The sequence below is a fragment of the Carex rostrata genome, chromosome 7 (assembly GCF_964058835.1).
Source record: "Carex rostrata chromosome 7, lpCarRost1.2, whole genome shotgun sequence".
Lineage (NCBI taxonomy): Eukaryota > Viridiplantae > Streptophyta > Magnoliopsida > Poales > Cyperaceae > Carex > Carex rostrata.
Genome location: NC_135924.1, coordinates 12,798,552 through 12,820,110, shown reverse-complemented (window position 1 = coordinate 12,820,110; position 21,559 = coordinate 12,798,552). Strand labels below are relative to the sequence as shown.

The window sequence follows — 21,559 nt, the reverse complement described above, 5'->3', positions numbered from 1 at the left end:
TCGGACGTTTTGGACTTGATTTTATATAAAATTTGTCGAAAGTCTTTTGAACAAAATCAAATTTTTTTCCCATCCACGTCCTATTTAAAATATTTCTTGCAGGTAAAATTCCTTTTCAGATTGGCAGACAAAATTAATTTTGTTTTTTTTACCCCCACTTACCATTTAAAATATTTCTGGCAGGTAAAATTCTTTTTCAGATATCAATCTATCAACTAATCCAACCCAAAAAAAAAAAAATCTATCAACCAAATCAAGAGACATAAGTCCGCATAAAAGCGTCCCTAGTCCCTACTACGGTGTTCACTGATGAATCACTGTCTGCCGCTTCAGTGGCGAAACGGTAATAATACACAAAATCCAGCCCAATTGCTCAGCAAAACCTCGGTCTCAGATTCCCTTTCACTGTTTTTTTCCATCAACTTTGAAATAGCAAAATAGAACTATATTTACTGGGTAATTTACCTAAAGATCCTATGACTTAATTTAATTTGAAAGAGACTTGGTGCCCACTGCCCACTTCACAACGAACGTCACTTCTCTTGACAAAGAAGGTTATTTATCAGTATTCGATAAATAACAGGGTTTGATTTGAGAATTATCCAATTGTAACTTTTAAATAAAACCACACCGTAACCACATTCTCGTTTTGGTTGCTCAGTCCCCCTCTCTCTCTCTCTCTCTCTCTCTCTCTCTCTCGCTTTAAGCAAAGAGCTGTACCACCTTACTAGTGTGTACCACTCAACCCGTGCAGCCGTGCCTCTTCTTTGCCACCCGATCTAGGGTTTCTCAAGGTAAATAATCCTTTTTCTCTCCTCCAGTAAGTTCAGATCGCCATTTCTGAATACTTTGCCTGTTCTGAGAACAATCGCGCAGTTGGTATCATCAGCCCCTGTTTATTGAGGAAACTTTTAGTTTGGAGGTTTTTATTCGAACAATTTTTCTTGTTTAATAAGTGAAAACAGTATTTTTTGTAAAAATTTTAGAGGGTATTGATCCGATTACGCGGTCCTTTGGGGGCATACGTGCAAGGAATGGAGTTCTTTTGACTCGAAATTCAGCTGAGATAACAATTTCTTTATTAACATGTTGCTTTATGAGTCTGTACATGTTGGGGAGCAATCACTATTTTTCTAGGGGAAATATTGCCTAATTATTCTTCCTTTATTTTAAGCTGATACTAATTTGTGTAGGGTTTTTGGGGGGTTTTATTTTGTGAATTTTGATTTCGATAACTGTATAAACTTCTTCGTTCCTCATTGAAGCTTTGGTCTCTCAGTTTTAGATTTTGGCTGATCTTAGAGATGGCCTCGTCATCGAGGCAGGGGGCTTCGGGCCCGCAACGCAGGAGCCTTCTCCGTACACAGACTGCCCATAACCTTGGAGAGTCTATATTTGACAGTGAGGTGGTCCCGTCTTCTCTTGTTGAAATTGCGCCAATCCTACGTGTTGCCAATGAGGTTGAATCAAGTAATCCACGTGTTGCTTATCTCTGTAAGTTTTTATTTTTTTTGTTTCACTTGATTTGTTGTCTTATGGTTCTGTAGTTATATTAGAGATGTGAAAGCAATGCAACAAATTGTAATTTTGTCTATACTATTTTTGGTGCGATAACTATTGGAATTTGGAAAGGTCAATAATTCAAATTCTAAAATTTCTATTGCTGTGAAAGCAATGCGGCAAATTGTAATTTTGTGGTTCTGAAATTATTGGCAGCCTGTATGAGCATGACTGCGCTATCCAATAAGATTAAGAATTTGTTTTACTTAATAACTGGGTTCATAGGCATCTTAACTGGATTCTAGTATGTTTTGTACAAATTGTTTGACTGTTGTTAATTTTTTACTTTTAGTTGCTAGTATATGCAAGCAAATATGGTAGAAAATGAATGCCTAAAATCTCATTTGAATTGTGATGTTCTTCCCTTGAATTTTGTACACCTGTCAATTAACTTAATTGTCTAATGGCCTTTATGCTATGTGCATGTAATCAAGTAATCTTTTTTTTTTTATAATAATTTTGCCCTAATAAAATATCCACTATTTAGTTTAGCCAGAATTTTTGTTGTGTATTAATACATATTATAAAGGTGTATCATAAGAAGAAACATACATGGTGCATTTGCCCCAAAAGGCACAAAATTAGTCTTAAAGATTCCTTGGTTTATAATTACTATTGGGTATTTTACTTGAAGAAGAAAGCATAAGGAGCCCCTGCTTCATTTCTCTTATTGAACTGGTTCGTTCACTTGCTAATTCATTGTTATCGGTAAAATAGGTCGTTTCTATGCCTTTGAGAAGGCTCATAGGCTTGATCCCACGTCAAGTGGCCGTGGTGTTCGACAATTCAAAACTGCACTCCTGCAGAGACTGGAAAAGGTAATGATTAAGCACCTTCTTCCTGTTCCTAATATTATTCAATGCTGGTATTGTAGTCCTTGAAGGTATTTATTCCTATGACATTTGAACATTAATTTATATATGAATATGTGTGTCTGTAAATGTTAGGAAAATGACCCAACATTGAAAGGAAGAGTCAAGCAGAGTGATGCACGAGAAATGCAGAGTTTCTACCAGCAATACTACAAGAAATATATCCAAGCTCTTCAAAATGCAGCTGACAAAGCTGATCGGTGAGTTCAGTTGCCTAAGATCCCTTTTTCTCATAAATTCTTTGGCATAAGAACCTTCTATGATTTTGTCCTAACATATAATACACACCTCTTTCCAGTGCTCAGCTTACTAAAGCCTATCAAACAGCTGCTGTCTTATTTGAGGTCTTAAAGGCTGTCAATCTCACACAATCTCTTGATGTCGACAAATCAGTAAGTGCTTTAGGAACTTCTTTTAATATGGATACAAATCTGCTGTGATTCTTTGGAATCACAGGACCCTACTATTCCAAATCTAGCCATTCATCTATTTGGAGATTCGTACATAAAAAATAAGTGATTTTGAGATTTGTACATTCCAAAAACTGAAGGGGTGTATTTAGAATCACAGGGTCCTACAATTCTTTTAGAATCACAGCAGATTTATTTCCCTTTTAATTTATTTAGAGGAAGGTGTAAAGTGAAACTTTCTCTTTTTCACGTTTTCTAATTTTTAGCATTTCCCTCTAGATTCTGGAAACACACGACAAGGTTCAGGAAAAGTCAAAGATTTATGTGCCTTATAATATTCTACCTCTTGACCCTGACAGTCAAAACCAAGCTATCATGCGGTACCCAGAGGTTAGACCAATTCTAATTTTTTTTTTTGATACAGCACTTGTTTGATATTCTTTCTAGAGAAGTGAGCATTATTTGAGACTCAGTTAAGCAATTGAATAACTCAAAGTCAAGTTCATAAAGTTGTGTTAGTAAACTTGTACCCAAACTTCTGTTAGCTAGCTGTGTTATTCTTTGGTAGATTCAAGCTTCTGTTTTAGCTCTTCGGAATACACGAGGCTTGCCCTGGCCAAAGGAGCCTGTGAAGGCCAATGAAGATCCTGGCAAGCCAAATGGGAAAAAGCCTAATGGAGATCTTCTCGACTGGCTTCAAGCCGTGTTTGGATTTCAGGTGACAAATATTGAGAAGCACTTTAAGGGTCTTTTTCTAATGTAACCTTCATACAATTTATATTCTTATAGATATTCCCGGGATGCTGAACTAACTTAAAACATGTGTCTGCAGAAAGATAACGTATCCAATCAAAGGGAGCATCTAATTCTGTTGTTGGCCAATGTTCACATAAGACAGTTGCCCAAGCCTGACCAGCAGCCTAAGGTTTTTTATTTTGAACTTTCAAAATATAATCTGATAACTTTTCTGCATGGTTTAGTCTCTTATTCTAATCAACTTTTTAGTTGGAGGACCGAGCATTAAATGAAGTAATGAAAAAGCTGTTCAAGAACTACAAGAAGTGGTGCAAGCACCTCAATCGCAAAAGTAGTCTATGGTTTGTGCACTGTCTAAATTGCTCATGCTTCTTTTTTACTTGATGTCTTGATCTTACCCAGCAGGGGTTAGTATGGTTGAAAGTTGAAACTGATGGAATGTTTTTTTTTCTCATTTCTCCTTTTGCAGGTTGCCTACTATTCAACAAGAGGTACAACAGCGCAAACTTCTTTACATGGGGTTGTACCTACTTATTTGGGGTGAGGCGGCCAATTTGAGATTCATGCCGGAGTGTCTCTGCTATATCTACCACCATGTATATCTTCTTATAAGCATTTTTATTTTCTTTTATCTCTGTTACAATTATGTTGTTGAGTATTTTTGTTTTTTAATTTCCTTGTCAAACAGATGGCATTCGAATTATATGGGATGCTAGCTGGAAACGTCAGCCCAGTGACTGGAGAGAATATCGAGCCGGCTTATGGAGGTGCTAAAGAAGCCTTTCTAAAAAAAGTTGTAACTCCAATTTACAGAGTTATAGAAAAGGTTACATGTTAATTCTTCTGCTTAGCAGTGCTGTTTTTGTTCCTATTGTGCTAAGACTTGTGTGGTCAGTATTTTGAAAGTGAGTATTGTAGGAAGCTGAGAGGAGCAAGACGATCAAATCGAAGCATTCTCATTGGAGAAACTATGATGATTTGAATGAGTATTTCTGGTAATGAGCTAGCAAATATTCTCATGATATTAGTATTTCAAAAACTGAAAAGCTCCTATTATAATTATAATCAGTCATTTTCTTTCATTTTGTCTGTAGAATCACTTTTTGAAGTGATTACTTGTTTGTTTTATTCTTTCATTTAACTGTAGGTCAGTTGACTGCTTTCGCTTGGGATGGCCTATGAGAGCCGATGCTGATTTCTTCTGTGATCCTCCCAATATTGTAAACCGTGGCAAAAAAGGGGTAATCTTCTCCGTTAGTTTGGCTTTTAGTTTATGCGTTGATGTGCGTAGTTGAGATATCACCTAGTTTTTTAGTTTGCCAATGCTTAATTTTGGGTAATAAAGCATAAAAATGCAATACTGTTGGAATACGGCCCCATGTTGTTGGAATACTAGTTGAGATATCACCTAGTTGAGATCCCACTAAGTTCATAATTGGTATATGTGGAATTAGGGTAAATTTCGCTGGAGGTCACTAAACTTTGTTATTTGTCTCGAATTGGTCACTCAAGTTTGATTTGTCAATTTTTAGTCACTCAACTTTGTTATTTGTTTCAATCAAGCCACTCTATAATTTTCCATCCAAAATCTTAACGGAATATTCCCATTCCGTCCAAAATATTAACGGAATATACTCATTCCATCCAAAATATTAACATAATGAGCATATTCCATCCAAAATACTAACGGAATGGGCATATTCCGTTAGCATTTTGGATGGAAAAGTATAGAGGGACTTGATTGGGACAAATAACAAAGTTGAGTGACTAAAAATGAACAAATCAAACTTGAATGACCAATTCGTGACAAATAACAAAGTTTAGTGACCTATGGCGAAATTTACCCGTGGAATTATATACAGGTATTGGGTGGTATGATAATTTTGTTTACTCTGCTGTTCGTCACACATTTTTTCTTTTATATTCAGAACCAGAACCCAAACCAGGAAAATAGATCTACTAGAAGTGATCGCTGGATGGGGAAGATCAATTTTGTGGAGATTCGGTCTTTTTGGCATATCTTCAGAAGTTTTGACAGGATGTGGATCTTTTTTATCCTAAGCTTGCAGGTTTTGTTTTTGTTTTGCTCCTTATTTTGTGGTTCCATTGAACTAAATGCTGCATCAACTTTGGCTATTAGCCGTTTGGAGATCTGATCTGAAGATGGTAGTAGTAACATACTTGACTATTACAGTGCAAACCTAATTTGATCTTTGGTGTTTCTGGGATTTGGAAGTTCATTTTTAGATCCAGGGCTGCACCTGAATATTTTTTTCTCAGTTTGCCTATCTTTTTTGTTTTTGTTTTCCAGGCTATGATTATACTTGCTTGGAATGGTGGGACCCCTAGCGATATCTTTGATAGTGGTGTATTTAAGCAAGTTTTGAGCATATTTATTACTGCTGCCATTCTAAAGCTAGGCGGAGGTGTGTTGTTTAATGTTTTGTGTATATAAATATAGGAGGATATTGACTAGATGCTTTCTTTCTCAAAAAAAAAAAAAAAAAAAAAAAAAAAAATATATATATATATATATATATATATATATATATATATATATATATATATATATATATAGAGTACGGCTAACGCGCTTCCTCTAGCATATGGGCCGAAATACTTCCGGTGGAAATTTGAAATTTCAAAATCTAAAAAGTCGATCTGAACCGTTCATCTCCTTCTCCATATTAATATCTACTTGGAGACCAAATTTTACATTTTTCTGAAATTTTTTACTATTTATTAAGCCACTTTGAAAATCGCTGATCCAACGGTGGCTTAACAAAACAGTAAAACCATTGGATCAACGATTTTCAAAGTGGCTTAATAAATAGTAAAAAATTTCAGAAAAATGTAAAATTTGGTCTCCAAGCAGATATTAATATGGAGAAGAAGATGAATGGTTCAGATCGACTTTTTGGATTTTGAAATTTCAAATTTCCACCGGAAGTATTTCGGCCCATATGCTAGAGAAAGCGCGTTAGCCGTACTCTATATATATATATATAAATATATTTTTCCCTCGAAATTTGAGCATGCATACAGTTTCTCTGGTACGATATTGTTAGGTCTAGATTTGGAATCGTAGCAAATCAGTAATCAAGAACCATACCAGGTCCTTGTTGTTTTTTTCTCTCATAGTTCTTTAGGAATGCAAAGTGAACTAACTCATTATTTAAGATGGTTTGATTATCAGGAAAAAGATTCCTGTTGGCATTGATATCAAGTGTTCAACCAACACAATTAAACCATTAATCTTGTGAAGTGTTCAACCAACACAATTAAACCATTAATCTTGTCTATGGCAGCCATGCTTGACATTGTACTCAGCTGGAAGGCGAGAAAAAGCATGTCCCTTGCTGTAAAGCTTAGATATGTACTAAAGCTAATCTCAGCAGCTGCATGGGTTGTGGTCCTACCTGTCACATATGCATACTCTTGGGAGAACCCATCGGGCCTGTCCCGCATGATCAAAGGCTGGCTTGGCAATGGCCAGAGTCAACAGTCTCTTTACATCTTGGCTGTGGTGGTTTACCTCTCACCAAATATTCTTGCCTCTGTGCTATTTCTGTTTCCTTGTATAAGGAGGTTTTTGGAGAGGTCGGAGAACAATCTAATTACCTTCATGATGTGGTGGGCCCAGGTAATTTTGTGTTATATATTTGAATTGGAGTTTTTACACCTACAATATTAACTAGAATTTGGACAACCAATTTTGTTGGGTCTACAGTTCGATGATTTTATGATATTGGTTGGATTAATGTAATGAATTGAGGGGCAATTTTTTGTGATTGTTGGGTGGTTTTATTCAAATTAGCTGAAAGCATTAGGTGTTAGTTGCTGATTTGAGAAATTTTAGGTGCTATTAACAAGTCCTGTGCAAGTTTGAGTTTGAATTGCAAAGAAAAAAAATCATATAAATCATAAATGTCATCAGTAGTGGTATACTATTCAATACCTATGTACTTTAGTAAAACACAATGCAAAGACATGCCATGCTTGTACATATAACTTGGTTGTGTCGCTTGTATCAATTTACAGCCTCGCCTGTTTGTTGGAAGAGGAATGCATGAAGGCGCATATTCTCTCTTCAAGTAAGAATATTAAACCAACTACAATCTATTAGTTCTTCTCTTTTTTTCACTCACTTTGACTTGCAAATTTTTGGAACTTTTAGGTATACGATGTTTTGGATTATTCTGCTAATTACAAAGCTTGCTTTTAGTTACTATGTGGAGGTACATGCACTTCTCCTTCGCTTATTTTTTCCTTTTTGTTTGGTACAATCGTAAGACATAATCAATCTCGTCAAAAGAAATATTACTTATGGAGTTGGTTTTTGGAATGCCCAGATTAAGCCCCTTGTGGGTCCTACAAAAGACATCATGAAAGAACCTATTACAACATTTCAGTGGCATGAGTTTTTCCCTCGAGGTAGGTAGCTAACTTCCTTGCCGCTCTTTTCCTTGATAATATAGTAATATACTAGTTCTAATTTATTACTGTTTGTAGCACATAACAACATTGGAGTTGTCATTGCCTTGTGGTCTCCCATTATGCTGGTATATGCTCTCCTTTTCATACGGTCTTCTTATTAAAAAATGCTCATCTATTTTATTAAATGCTTACATCTGTATTTTAAATTCGGATCTTTTAGGTCTACTTCATGGATACCCAGATTTGGTATGCTATTTTCTCCACATTGATTGGTGGTGTTTATGGGGCATTTCGCCGTCTTGGAGAGGTTTGTTAAATCCCCTCCCCGCCGCCCGCTCTCTCTGTTTTTTTTTTTTTTTAAATGTTGGCAGTAGCTGCCATGTAATTTTGTATTAAATTAGAAATTTAGTTTACATCAGTTCCTATTGTCACCTATGCTGAGTACATCTCTCAATCAACAGAAACTGCATAACTACCAGTACACCTCAAATAGAAAAATTGAAAGAAAATACAACAGAAACAGTAGAAACTACACTTCACATCCACTCAATCCGGATTCTGTATTAAGTTGGTGCCCAACAGTCTCCATCCCCCTGCGTTACAAAATGTGATCCACGTCCTTCCATCAACAATCCTCTCTGCCAGCATTTTAGATGTGACTGCATGGCCAGTGAAGATCTTTCATGTCGCCTCTTCCATATATGTCAGCAAGCACTTGCAAAGAGCGAGCTCCATTCTTTGCTACAGCATTTTAGACGGGGTGTCTTCTTGCCTGTTCGTTTGGTTCAGTCTATATTTGAACTACTGATGGCTGGATAACCATTACTCTGTACCCCAACCTTGTTGATAATTCGTACCACACTTCCATTGCTACAGGGCACAAGAAATTCAAGTGCAGCACTGAGGGCAATTCCCACACATAACACAGCCCGAGTCATTTCCCATTTTTCTTCTTTTCATCACTTCTTGAGTTAATATTTTTTCTTTGAGAAGTAGGTATAGAAATATTCTTACAGTAGGCTGGATTACCATACTCCAGGTATCATGGTTTTGTGCTCTGATTTTTCCCACCCCTATTATTGTTGTATATGCTGACTTTGCTGTGTATGCCCCTTCTTTGGTTCCCTTCCACTCTATCTCATCTCTTTGCTGCCGAAAGTGATTTGTTCCCCTTACTGCCCTTGTTCATGCAGATTTGATCTAATCGGATCCGCATCTCTTAAAGACAGCCTAGGTTGGACTGGTCTCTGCCTCTCTCTCAATAGACTTGCTAGAGGGCCCCTTTCCAGGCATCGAACAAATATGATATCCTCCGTCCGTCCCCAATAATCCATGCAACACAGGAGTTAAACAAGGGCTTTAAAGCCAATTATTTTTTTCAGAAAAAGACCCTGAAACTGACCAAAACCTCAGTCCCTGTGCAGTCTCCTGTCCATTGAATCATTGTAATAGTAGTTGTCCATAGGCTGCAGGGGTTGTTGTATGCTCTCCACAACCAGCGCAATAACAGGGCCACGTTTTGTATGTTTAGATCCTTCAAACCCATTCGTCCCCACTCAATCGGTAGGATTACCGTGCTCTAATTGATTAGTGAAACTCCTTTCTGCCCCGTTCCTCCCCCCCCCCCCCCCACCAACACAAGAATGTTCTTCTAACATAATAAATTCTATTTATGAATTTATGACCCATTTTGGCAAATGGAAACAAGTCATAAAATAGATAGGAATAGCCGATAATACTGACTTAGCCAGTTGCAATCTGCCCCCTCTAGAAATTAACTTCCCTTCCCTTTCCAACCCTCCAATCTGGTCTCTATCTTCTCTACCAATGGCAACAAATCTTGTTTCTCCGGCTTTTTGACGGTTAGCAGCATACCCAAATAAGTTACCGGCAGTTAAGTTTGAGCAAACTCTAACACCACCTTGGTAATTTGGGTCTGTGCAGCCTCCAAATTGAACAGGACAAAATTACTTTTATCGAAATTAATTTGAAGTCCTGACACCTTTGTGAATATTCTCAAGATCAACATCAAGGTAATCAAGGTCTCTTGGCTTGCATTTGCTATTACTGTGGTGTCCTCAGCAAATTGCAATGCTAATATGGAATCCTCTATCTTATTAGACAGCAGTTTTAACAGAGTGGAGTTTGTTCTTTTGCACAAATTTCTAGAACACTTCTGTAGCTATGATAAACAACATAGGTGATAATGGATCACCCTGTCGCAGTCAACGACTGTGCAATACGAATTCTGTCTCCTCCCCATTTACAAGCACCCTAGACCAGACGTGTATAAAAGGCTTTTAATCCATTCAATCCATCTTAACTGAAAGCCTCGTGCTTCCATTACATTCTCAAGAAATAGCCAGTTAACTGAGTCAAATGCTTTAGCGAAATTGATTTTTGCAAAGACCGCTTTTGTACCCAAGTTTGATATGCGTTGGAGTATTTCTCGAGTAGATATGAAATTCTCCGCAATATCTCTCTCTCTCTGGCTGGCTGGCAGCCAGGCTGTATTTTTCTATGGAAAATTTCAAGTGGTTCAGATCTGGAAAACATTATGTTGTGGAGAAATTATCACATTTTCTTCTTGCTTCTAACTTCTTCAGATAATTACTCTAAGCAGGTCTGCCTATTCATTAAGTGGCATATTATGAGTTGGGGGTGCTTTGGATCTTAGAAAGAGAATTAACCTTTTTTGTGCTGGATATTTGCTATTTATTCAGTTGCTTTTGGGGGTTATATGTGAAATGGCTTCTCTTGGACATGATTTTGAGTAAGGGTCTCAAATTAGTTGTGTGATATTTCTTTTGACTTGGCAAGTGTAGATTCGGACCTTGGGCATGTTGCGGTCTCGGTTTCATGATCTACCACGAGCTTTCAGTGCAAAGCTTATTCCAGTTGAGAAGACCGATGGTGGAAAGAGATGGCGGCTTAGAAATCTCACTGGAAAAAATGAAAATGTTAGTTCTTTTTCCTTTATATGTGATTTTATAGCAATATCCCAAACAAATACATGTAGTAATAAATGTCAGTTTGAGATTGTAATATTTAATTACTTTGTAAACTTTTTATTCATTAATACAAGTTTTTAGTGGGCATTATACCTGCTGACCTTCAAAATAAAATGTCACTTGGTGGTTTGTTTTGTATTAAGTTAAATCACAAGCAAAGGGAATATCCACAGGCATACAACTGACCTAGGGAGATATTAATATTGCAAGTAATCTATCCTTTCCCATTAAAGAAAAACTGATTATCGGCAAGCACGTTAATCAAGAAAAGAAATTGTTCGAGCAGAGTTTCTAATGGATCGCCAAAGTAATGGAACCAGTACCAGTTGGGTTATATATTTTATTCTCACTTTTAAATTTATTTATCAGGTACCTCCTGAGGTTATAAAAAAAGAAACAGCAAGGTTTGCTCAAATTTGGAATGAAATAATTACGAGCTTCCGGAATGAAGATCTTATCAATGACAAGTATACTCTCTAGAGCAATCTTCTTATGTTCTTTGTTATGTTTAAATTTCATAAAAAAATGTTGAACGAGCATTTATTTGTCTGAATTTGACTGTAGGGAAAGGGATTTGTTACTTGTACCATACTCGAAAGATCCTGATTTGACTGGCATCATCCAGTGGCCGCCTTTCCTACTTGCTAGCAAGGTTAACTCACTGCCCTGCGTGCTGATGAAATGACTACAAAAAAACATTACAGAATAACAATAAAGCAAAAAAAAGAAAAAGAAAAAGAAAATACTGTACGCACACAATCTCCCACATACATAGATCTGACCACTTCTATCATGTTTTGTAGCTCCCAATAGCACTTGACATGGCATCAGACAGTGAGGGAAAAGACCGTGATCTGAAAAAGCGTCTTAAAAATGATCCATACATGCTTTGGGCTATTAAAGAGTGCTATGCATCCTTTGAAAACATCATCAACTGTTTAGTCATCGGACCAGATGAAAGAGAGTATGGACATGTACCTTTTATTGCCTTTTATGTGTCAGGTTGGATTCAGACGATTCAGACTGCTGGTCGTGATCCAACTTGACCTGGTTTAGTACTCCGCTAACTTTTCTAATAGGAGTTCAGCGTTCGAATGTTTGATCCACCAATATTTCCTCATTCAAAATATTTAGATAAGAAAGGGAAAACTGAATGTAGGAGCAAAAGGTTCACTAGTTGCATTTTATATTTGGTATGTGGGTTGCTGTTGCTTGTATTTATTTGAGCCAACCCGATTTAGACCTAGATCACTTTTGTTCAATTTTTTTAATCTATGTTGTTATATGTGACCTGTTGTGGCGCAATCCTAGATGCTAATTAAAAAATAAATTGCTGACCTGAAATTGATCCGACTCATTGCCCCTTTGCCAGACTGGTTTCACTATGTGCATTTGAATTTTTATTTATTGTTTAATTAAATCTTTTCTGTAATGTGAATTTGCAGTGTCATAGGTAAAATTTTTAAAGAGGTTGATAATCATATCCGGGAGGACACTTTGATCAAGGACCTGCATTTGAAATACCTTCCCATCTTGTACCACAAGTTTGTCAAGTTGCTTGACCTCTTGGTAGTAATCTCAGAATTAATTTTTCTAGCTTACATGATCAAATTCATATTTTCAGCAGTATTTTCATCTCCCAAATTCATTAATAATCGATGATTCTTTCTGTGCTGTGCTGTGATATATGAAATAAAAATTTAGAAAGAAAAATTAAGGAAATCTACTTCCTATATTATATACTTCAATACATATTATTCAAATTCATATATACTAATAAACCTAACTCCAATTAGAGAGCTATGACACAATCAAACCCAACTGAACAAATTTTGAATTGAATAGCACTCTATAGTGGGGGTTATTACTCATTTTGTACCTTGCTGTTTTATTTCGAAATATTTCTTTTATTGATAACAAGTGAATAATATTATCCATGACTGTTTTTGTCCTGGGCATGACTATTTTATAAAGGTGAAGGGAAGTAGGGGAAATGGCCGAAACTACTGGAAGGATTCCTTTTTGGCTAGTGGGTACTTTAACTGGTATTCTTGTTTTAGGTTTAATTGTATGTTTATCAATTCTTTGTTGTGGCAGAAAACAAATAACAAAGATGACATGGGTCAAGTTATTATCCTCTTCCAAGATATGCATGAGGTGGTCACAAGGGATATTATGGATGATAAACTCCCTGGGTAATTTTTTTGTGTGTTTCACATTTGGTTGTTATAATTATGACTTTGCATTTCTGAGATTATACAAACAAAAGAAGCTGTTGATAAGTTCATTCAATGGCTACAGCCTTCTGGATTCACTACAAGGCGGGTCTAATAGAAGGCCCGAGGGAATAACTCCTCTTGACCAGCAAGATCAGCTTTTTACGAAAGCAATCAAGTTTCCTGTTGAGAGCACAGATGCTTGGAAAGAAAAGGTGGCTAATTTCTGCTTTCCTTCAGTGAGAACATAATCATATCTTTGCTTTTCAATTCTTACAAAAACATTCGTTCTTTGTTTTTCTGTTGAGCAATACAGATCAATAGACTGTACCTTTTACTGACCGAGAAGGAATCTGCTATGGATGTGCCGGCAAACTTAGATGCACGGAGGCGAATATCTTTCTTTTCTAATTCACTTTTCATGGATATGCCCTATGCGCCTAAAGTCAGACACATGCTTTCTTTCTCGTAAGTTGCGCAATCTGATTTTATTATTGGTTTTTCTAAATGCCACACAATGCTCTACTTGAAAATTTTGCCCTATGATGAAAACTAAAGGATTAAATCTGTTCTTGTGTGCAGTGTCTTAACCCCGTATTATCAGGAAGAAGTACTTTTCTCTCTTAAAGATCTAGAAGATCAAAATGAAGACGGTGTTTCTATCCTCTTCTACTTGCAAAAAATTTACCCCGGTAATTTTTGTTTTTATTCTCAATTCAAACAGCTCTAATCTTTTTCCTTTTCCTTGTGTTCTCATACCGTTAGCTATTTCTTATTTTCAAGTATCATGTATGCATTTTATTAAACTTTTGTATAGCTTATTATTTTCTTGTTCTTTGTAATAGATGAATGGAACAACTTCCTAGAGCGTGTTGACTGCAAAAGCGAAGAGGATCTACGTCAAAGTGAGGACCCCAAGTTGGAAGAGGAGCTTTGCCTGTGGGCTTCTTATAGAGGCCAAACTCTTACTAGGACTGGTAAGTTTTATGCAATGGTATATCATTATATTTAGTCAACATGTTGATTTGATTAATTGTTTTGTCTGTTTAATTTTTCCAGTGAGAGGTATGATGTACTACAGGAAAGCTTTGATGCTTCAGGCATTTCTTGACATGGCCAAAGAAGATGGTAACCTTTAAAAAAAATAAAAAAATAAAATTTGTAAATGGCTTATTTGTCCAACTTAATTTAGAAAGGCGTCTCCTTTAGAATTCTTAGTAACTAAAATCTGTACGAACTTTAATAATCATTGGATATTCATTTTTAATCCTTGGAAGGAATGAACATTATTAATTCATTCCCAATTTTTTCTTGGTGCACTTGTTTTCTTTCTTTATTGTGGTGGTCTGTTATTAAGTCTTCTGTTTATTTGGTTCTTGAATAGGAAATCAGGAACTTAAAAATCACAAGTAGTTCACATGTGACATCGGGGTAGAAACATTAGCCTCTTTTAATAACTTGCGCAATTGCATTGTTGAATTGATGAACTTTTTGTTCCTTCTCTTTAGATCTAATGGAGGGGTACAAAGCTGTTGAGCTGACATCTGAAGAGCCCAAAGTGGGTCGGTCGCTGTTGGCCCAGTGTCATGCTGTGGCTGACTTGAAGTTTACTTATGTTGTTTCATGCCAACAATATGGTATCCAGAAGCGTGGTGGTGATCAACGGGCACAGGATATTCTGCAGCTTATGACCACGTACGCCCGCTGTCCCCATATATATAGAGAGAGAGAGAGAGGTTGGCTAAGATCAAAGTGGTAGTTCCTTAGCTTTGATGCTATCAATTTGTTTTTGCGGTTTCAAATTTCAAATAGTCCATCTGCTCAACGTGTTCTCCATATTAAAATGTGATTGGAGACCAAAATTTACATTTTTTGGAATATTTTTACTATTTTTAAGGATATTTGAAAATCATTTTTTGAATAATAAAAAATAAATATTTTTTTTTTTAAAAAAAGTGATTTTTAAAAATCCATAAAAATAGTAAAAAAATTTCAAAAAAGTAAAATTTGGCCCCCAAGCACACTTTAATATGGAGAACACATTGCGCACTTCAGATTGACTATTTGAACTTTGTATATTGCAAAAACAAATTGGTAGCACCAAGGCTCAGGAAGTACCATTTTGATCTTAGCCAACCTCTCTCTCTCCCTCTCTCTCTCTCTATATATATAGATATAGATAGAGGGAGAGAGACTCAAAATGTTTTTTTCTAGCCCCCGGAACAAACGATTTGGTTTGCAGATTTTTAAAGTCCAAATAGTCGATCCAAACCGTTAGATGTTCAATCTATATTAAAAGATTAAAATGTGCTTGGAGACCAAATTTTACATTTTTTGGATTTTTTTTACTATTTATTAAGGTGGTTTGAAAATCGTTGTTTTTATTAAATTTCTGCACCATTGAAAAACAATGATTTTCAAACCACCTTAATAAATAGTAAAAAAATTCCAAAAAATGTAAATTTGGTCTCCAAGCACATTTTAATATAAGATTGAACACCTATCTGTTTGGATCGACTATCGACTGTTTCGACTTTGAAAATCAGAAAACCGAATCTTTTGTTCCGGATGCTAGGAAAAAACGTTTTGAGCTTAGCCAACCTCTCTCTCTCTCTATGTACATATATATATATATGTATTTTTTTTTTCTACTTCAGCCCTTGTTGCACATAACAACTAATTTATATCATATATGGAACTAGTGTTCAAGATTTCTGTATGTAAGACATGCAAGTTCTTTATCAATTTTTTATATGCAGCACGGACTTCTGAACTGTGAAATCAGTGGGATAAAATATATATATTCTATTCAATACTAACAGGGTAACAGTGAGTTCTCTTCTCTATAATAAGCCAGAATAGCACAATGGATTAGCTAAAATGAGCCTGATTTTATGTTTGATATAAGCCTAGTTTTAATACCTCATGTTATTTTGCAAATTGCACAGAGACACTGAATATATTGGTGTTCATGGTAGATCTGATAATTATTGGGTTTTTTTTTTAAAGGTCAAGTAGTTGGTGGAATTTGTACAGAAAATTTTTAAACCTTCTATTATTTCTTTAAAGAGGCTTATGACCATGTATAAACTATTCTATTGTTTTCTCCGGCTAGATATCCTTCGCTCCGTGTTGCTTATATTGATGAGGTGGAGGAGCCAAGTGAGATTGGGTCCAGAAAGATAGAGAAGGCTTATTACTCTTGCCTTGTCAAAGCTGCTGTTAGTTCCAAATCTGACGACTCAGCAGATCCGGTTCAAAATCTCGATCAGGTAAACCATTTCTCTCTCTAGCTATGTATAGTTTTATTGTTTCATTTCCATTTTAGTGTTAACTTTGTTTCCTTTGCAAACGTATATAGGTAATTTATAAAATTAAGCTGCCTGGCCCTGCCATATTGGGCGAAGGAAAGCCTGAAAATCAAAACCATGCTATTATTTTCACAAGAGGTGAAGGTCTTCAGACCATTGATATGAACCAGGTAAACTTTATCCATTTTCCATATAATTTTCTTTTTGTTACCTTTGTTGCCTCGGAGCTGAATTGATAGAGTAAACTATTGGAGCAAAATAGGAGCACTACATGGAGGAGGCATTTAAAATGAGAAATCTTCTGCAAGAATTCCTGAAGATGCATGATGGTGTAAGATACCCCTCGATACTTGGTGTGAGAGAACATATTTTCACTGGAAGGTATAGTTGATTTTCACTGGTGTGACAGGACCAAACTAATAAATTTGTTGTTGCAGTCTTGCATCTAAATAGCATAGCCTTGTTTAATTGCACTTTTGTTTCATGTGCAGTGTTTCTTCTCTTGCGTGGTTTATGTCAAATCAGGAGACTAGTTTTGTGACTATTGGCCAGCGTGTTCTTGCCAATCCTCTTAGGTCTATTTTATGTTTTTTTATTGTTATATCTTCATTCTTGATTCATTCCTCCTTTTTAACTTTCAATAATATGTGGGAATGTAAACCCAAACAAATGCTAACTGTGCAGCTGAATTTTTTTTATATGTATGACTTTCTTCTAAATCTTTTTGTATTAACTCACAGGGTTCGGTTTCACTATGGTCACCCTGATGTCTTTGATAGACTTTTCCACCTAACAAGGGGCGGCATTAGCAAGGCATCAAAGATTATTAATCTGAGCGAGGATATATTTGCTGGTATGCTGTAATATAACCTGTTTTTGTTGTATGGTTGAATGGCATATTATCCCCTCTAACAGACTAATACACATCCTTAATTATGCATACGAGCTTTATCTATGCCTCAATTAAGTGTGAGTGTAAGATGCCTCAACTGATCCGCAGTTTAATTATGGCTTCGTTCTCGACGTGCATTATTCAGACTAAAGACAATTATTTGTGTGCTTTATCATAGGTTTTAACTCGACATTGCGGGAAGGGAATGTAACACACCATGAATACATGCAAGTGGGGAAAGGACGTGATGTGGGTCTGAACCAGATCTCGCTTTTTGAAGCAAAAATTGCGAATGGTAATGGTGAGCAGACTCTCAGCCGGGACATCTACCGTCTGGGGCATCGCTTCGATTTCTTCAGGATGCTCTCCTGTTACTTCACCACAGTTGGCTTCTACTTTAGCACCATGGTACAACTCTTATCCTATCACTTCTACTATGGAAAATATCCCAAGTTTTTGCCCTGTTCCCCATTTTTTGTGACTAAAACTTTGGCAGATACAGGTCAGGCAATAGGTTTAACTTTGTGTTCTTGTGATGGTATGTGAGGGCCATTTCTTTATTATTATTATTATTATTATTTAGTACTAGGGTGTTCTTAAGCTCACCAAGCTCTTTAGTGAGCTTAGCTCCAAAATTTATCGGATTGACTTCAAACGGTTGAAATCTATCTACTTCACGAGGGATGCGTCTACATGTCAAATCTATAAATTTTTGAATTAATTAGTATAAAGTCGAGCAGTAAAAAAATGATGAAAAATGAACGTATTAAAATTAACTTATAAACCTTGTTTTTTTTTACTACTTATCTTGATTATATAATTATGATTGGGTTTCATTTCTAGCTTACCCCAACTTGTTTGGGACTAAAAGCTTGGTTGTTCTTGTAAAGAAATCACTCGTAAAGTAAATCGGCTTCAACGGTATGGATTTGTCATTAAAATCATTCCGGTAGGTGTTTGAGTTCAGCTCGCCAATCCTTTGGTGATATTAAGAACACCCTAGTTCTATTCATTATTATTATTATTATTATTATTTGTATTTGTTCCAGCTTTTTTTATTCTTTTTAATTTTAGAAGGAAACTAATCTTAGCACCTCTCTGAGCAATTTGAAGCCAAATGATAATAATTTTTTTTTGGTATACTCCTTTTAATGCATGCATTCATGTATGTACTCTCACCTTGGCAGATAACAGTCCTGACTGTCTACGTGTTCCTGTACGGGCGTCTGTACCTGGTGCTGAGTGGTCTAGACAAGGCCCTTGCGACAGGCCGGCGCTTCATCCACAATCAACCCCTCCAAGTTGCACTTGCTTCGCAGTCCTTTGTTCAGCTTGGCATCCTCATGGCCCTCCCCATGATGATGGAGATCGGCCTTGAGCGTGGTTTTCGCACTGCTCTCAGCGACTTCATTCTCATGCAGCTCCAACTTGCCTCTGTCTTCTTCACTTTCTCTCTAGGTATCATTGTTGGTCTTTGTTTCAGTCTTCCATGCATTTTTTCATTTTTGCAATTCATATACAATGTTAACTTATTTCTTATTTCATATCCATACAACCGGCATTTTTGGTCAATCCTGTCTGTTGTAGATTCATTCTGCTTTTGTAACCGAGAAGGCATCATGATATCATCTTAATTACACAGCTTTTATATCTAAAAAGGCACACTGAACATCATGTAATATAGTGTGGCTTTCATTAGATCATCCTGTGATGGTTTGGGCTGTCCTTTGCCTGATCGAATGGTCCAGATCAAGCTTGATTCACAGGCTGAATGGGACGGTCTAATGAATAAAGTATACTGACTCGAATTACAATGGTACAAGTAAATACAATCCTGTTCGAAAAAGAAGAAAAAATTATATCACTACTAAACAAGCACTTTGTTGTTGTTGGACGACACCTTAATGTCTCAAATTATTTCAGGTACAAAGACTCACTACTATGGCCGTACTCTACTCCATGGTGGTGCTGAGTACCGTGCAACGGGTCGTGGGTTTGTGGTGTTCCATGCCAAATTTGCTGAGAATTACCGCCTATACTCCCGCAGCCATTTTGTCAAGGGAATTGAACTCCTGATTCTCCTTGTGGTGTATGAGATTTTTGGCCAGTCGTACCGAAGTGCAATACCGTACCTCTTTATAACCGCTTCAATGTGGTTCATGGTTGGCACTTGGCTCTTTGCTCCGTTTTTGTTCAACCCATCAGGGTTCGAGTGGCAAAAGATTGTTGATGACTGGGCTGACTGGAACAAGTGGATCGGCAACCGAGGTGGTATCGGTGTGCATCCTGATAGTAGCTGGGAGTCATGGTGGGAAAAGGAGCATGAGCACTTGAAATACTCTGGAAAAAGAGGCACCATTGTTGAAATATTGCTCTCACTTCGGTTCTTCATTTACCAGTATGGTTTAGTGTATCACTTGAACATCACGAAGACCAAGAGTGTGTTGGTAATTCTCTCATTTTTTTTTTAATTACCATTTAAAAATTTAACCTGGCTTTTCATTGATTTAAAATGATATTGGAATTTGTTGTAGGTTTATTGTATATCGTGGCTGGTCATCTTTGTAATACTCATGGTCATGAAAGTATGTGGTTTTCTCTTTTAATAATATTCTCTATAGTTGGATATTGTCTAGAAATTCAATGTTTTTTTCTGTTTTCTCTAACTTCGTTGTTTGGTTGTGCAGACCGTCGATCTCGGCAGGAGGAAATTCAGTGCGGAGTTCCAGTTAGTATTTCGGCTGATTAAAGGGCTAATATTTCTGACATTTCTCTCTGTTATGATAATTTTGATAGCCATCCCCCACATGACCCTCCAAGATATCTTTGTGTGCATTCTTGCTTTCCTACCTACTGGTTGGGGTATACTCCAGGTATATTATTACCTTGAACTTTTTGCACTTGGTGATTTAAGTGATTTACTCTTGGACTCTAATGGCCAAAAGATAAATAAATTAGGGAACTTTTACGCAGGCATATTTAGTAAAAAGAAAATTCTTTGATGTGAAGAGGATGCTTTCATTTATTACTTCTAAATACTGCATTTATCTTCCTTTGTCAGATTGCACAAGCATGCAGGCCAATTCTCGGAAACTCCTCATTATGGAGCTCAGTCAAGGCCTTGGCAAGGGGATATGAAATACTAATGGGTCTCTTATTATTCACCCCCATCGCCTTCTTGGCATGGTTCCCCTTCGTGTCAGAATTTCAGACCCGGATGCTCTTCAACCAGGCCTTCAGCAGAGGTCTCCAAATTTCTCGAATTCTTGGTGGCCATAAGAAGGATCTAGCAAATCGCAACAAGGAGTAATGGGTTTGTTTGTGTTGTTGTACATAATTGGAAACCAGGATTGGCCTTGGCATTGGTAGGATGCTGTTTGACCAGTGAATTGATATGAGAGGGTATTGTTGGCTGATGTTCTACGTGGTATTCTGTACCTGCATTGTAGGATAGTCTACCCCCATTTTTGTACTAGTGCCCTGATTATTAAAGGCTTGATGATCTAACTTGATATGCTTTTGTTCAATCTCTGTATCCTTTCTTTTGTGGGTGTCAGGCTGATATCCTGTTGATCTGTTATGCAGTAGTGATTAGTGAACGCCCGTTAGTTGGATTTCCTATGGGGATTTTGTAGGGGTATTTAAGTAAATTTTTGTTCTTGTAGGCGTGTGATGGAAGTTGTTTAACAAATACCACATCGTCAAGCAATAGTTAAAACAAAACATGTTGGCGTATAATATCAGTGTCATTTCAGTCTATATAACACAAATTTCAAAATCTAAAATGGTGAATCCAAATCGTTCAAATCGATTTATTTCACTAGTGCTTTTACATGTAAAATTTATAACTTTTTGAATTTATTTGATATTAAGTTAAGCTATCGAATGTGTGACTTTTTAAGTTAATTTTAATACATTTATTTTTCAACATTTTTACTGCTTGATTTGATACTGAAATAATTTGAAAATATAGAAAATTTGCATTTAAACACATACTTATAAATTAAATTGGTTTGAATGATTTGGATTATTCGTTGAAGTTTATTCAATCAATCTTAAAATTAGTGTCAGTGTCATACTAGCATGTTTGTGAT

General features: G+C 36.4%; 1 protein-coding gene across 1 annotated transcript; it reads left to right on the top strand.

Moving 5' to 3' along the window:
- The first annotated feature begins 646 nt into the window (after nt 1-646).
- Nucleotides 647-20,992, top strand: LOC144556545 (callose synthase 3-like). Its single transcript, XM_078304920.1, has 44 exons — nt 647-794; nt 1,280-1,494; nt 2,278-2,378; nt 2,508-2,632; nt 2,731-2,824; nt 3,122-3,232; nt 3,411-3,560; nt 3,675-3,767; nt 3,848-3,939; nt 4,068-4,194; nt 4,287-4,424; nt 4,517-4,593; nt 4,746-4,839; nt 5,527-5,667; nt 5,910-6,024; nt 6,907-7,241; nt 7,640-7,692; nt 7,776-7,836; nt 7,951-8,032; nt 8,111-8,160; nt 8,256-8,342; nt 10,861-10,995; nt 11,416-11,513; nt 11,611-11,698; nt 11,850-12,010; nt 12,492-12,615; nt 13,144-13,241; nt 13,348-13,477; nt 13,579-13,730; nt 13,845-13,954; nt 14,108-14,239; nt 14,322-14,390; nt 14,771-14,957; nt 16,378-16,534; nt 16,624-16,743; nt 16,836-16,954; nt 17,065-17,148; nt 17,314-17,426; nt 17,644-17,873; nt 18,653-18,923; nt 19,389-19,912; nt 20,000-20,050; nt 20,153-20,338; nt 20,527-20,992. Exons 2-44 carry the CDS (start codon nt 1,305-1,307, stop codon nt 20,773-20,775), a joined length of 5,904 nt encoding a protein of 1,967 aa, XP_078161046.1. The 5' UTR covers nt 647-794; nt 1,280-1,304; the 3' UTR covers nt 20,776-20,992.
- The last annotated feature ends 567 nt before the right edge of the window (nt 20,993-21,559 follow it).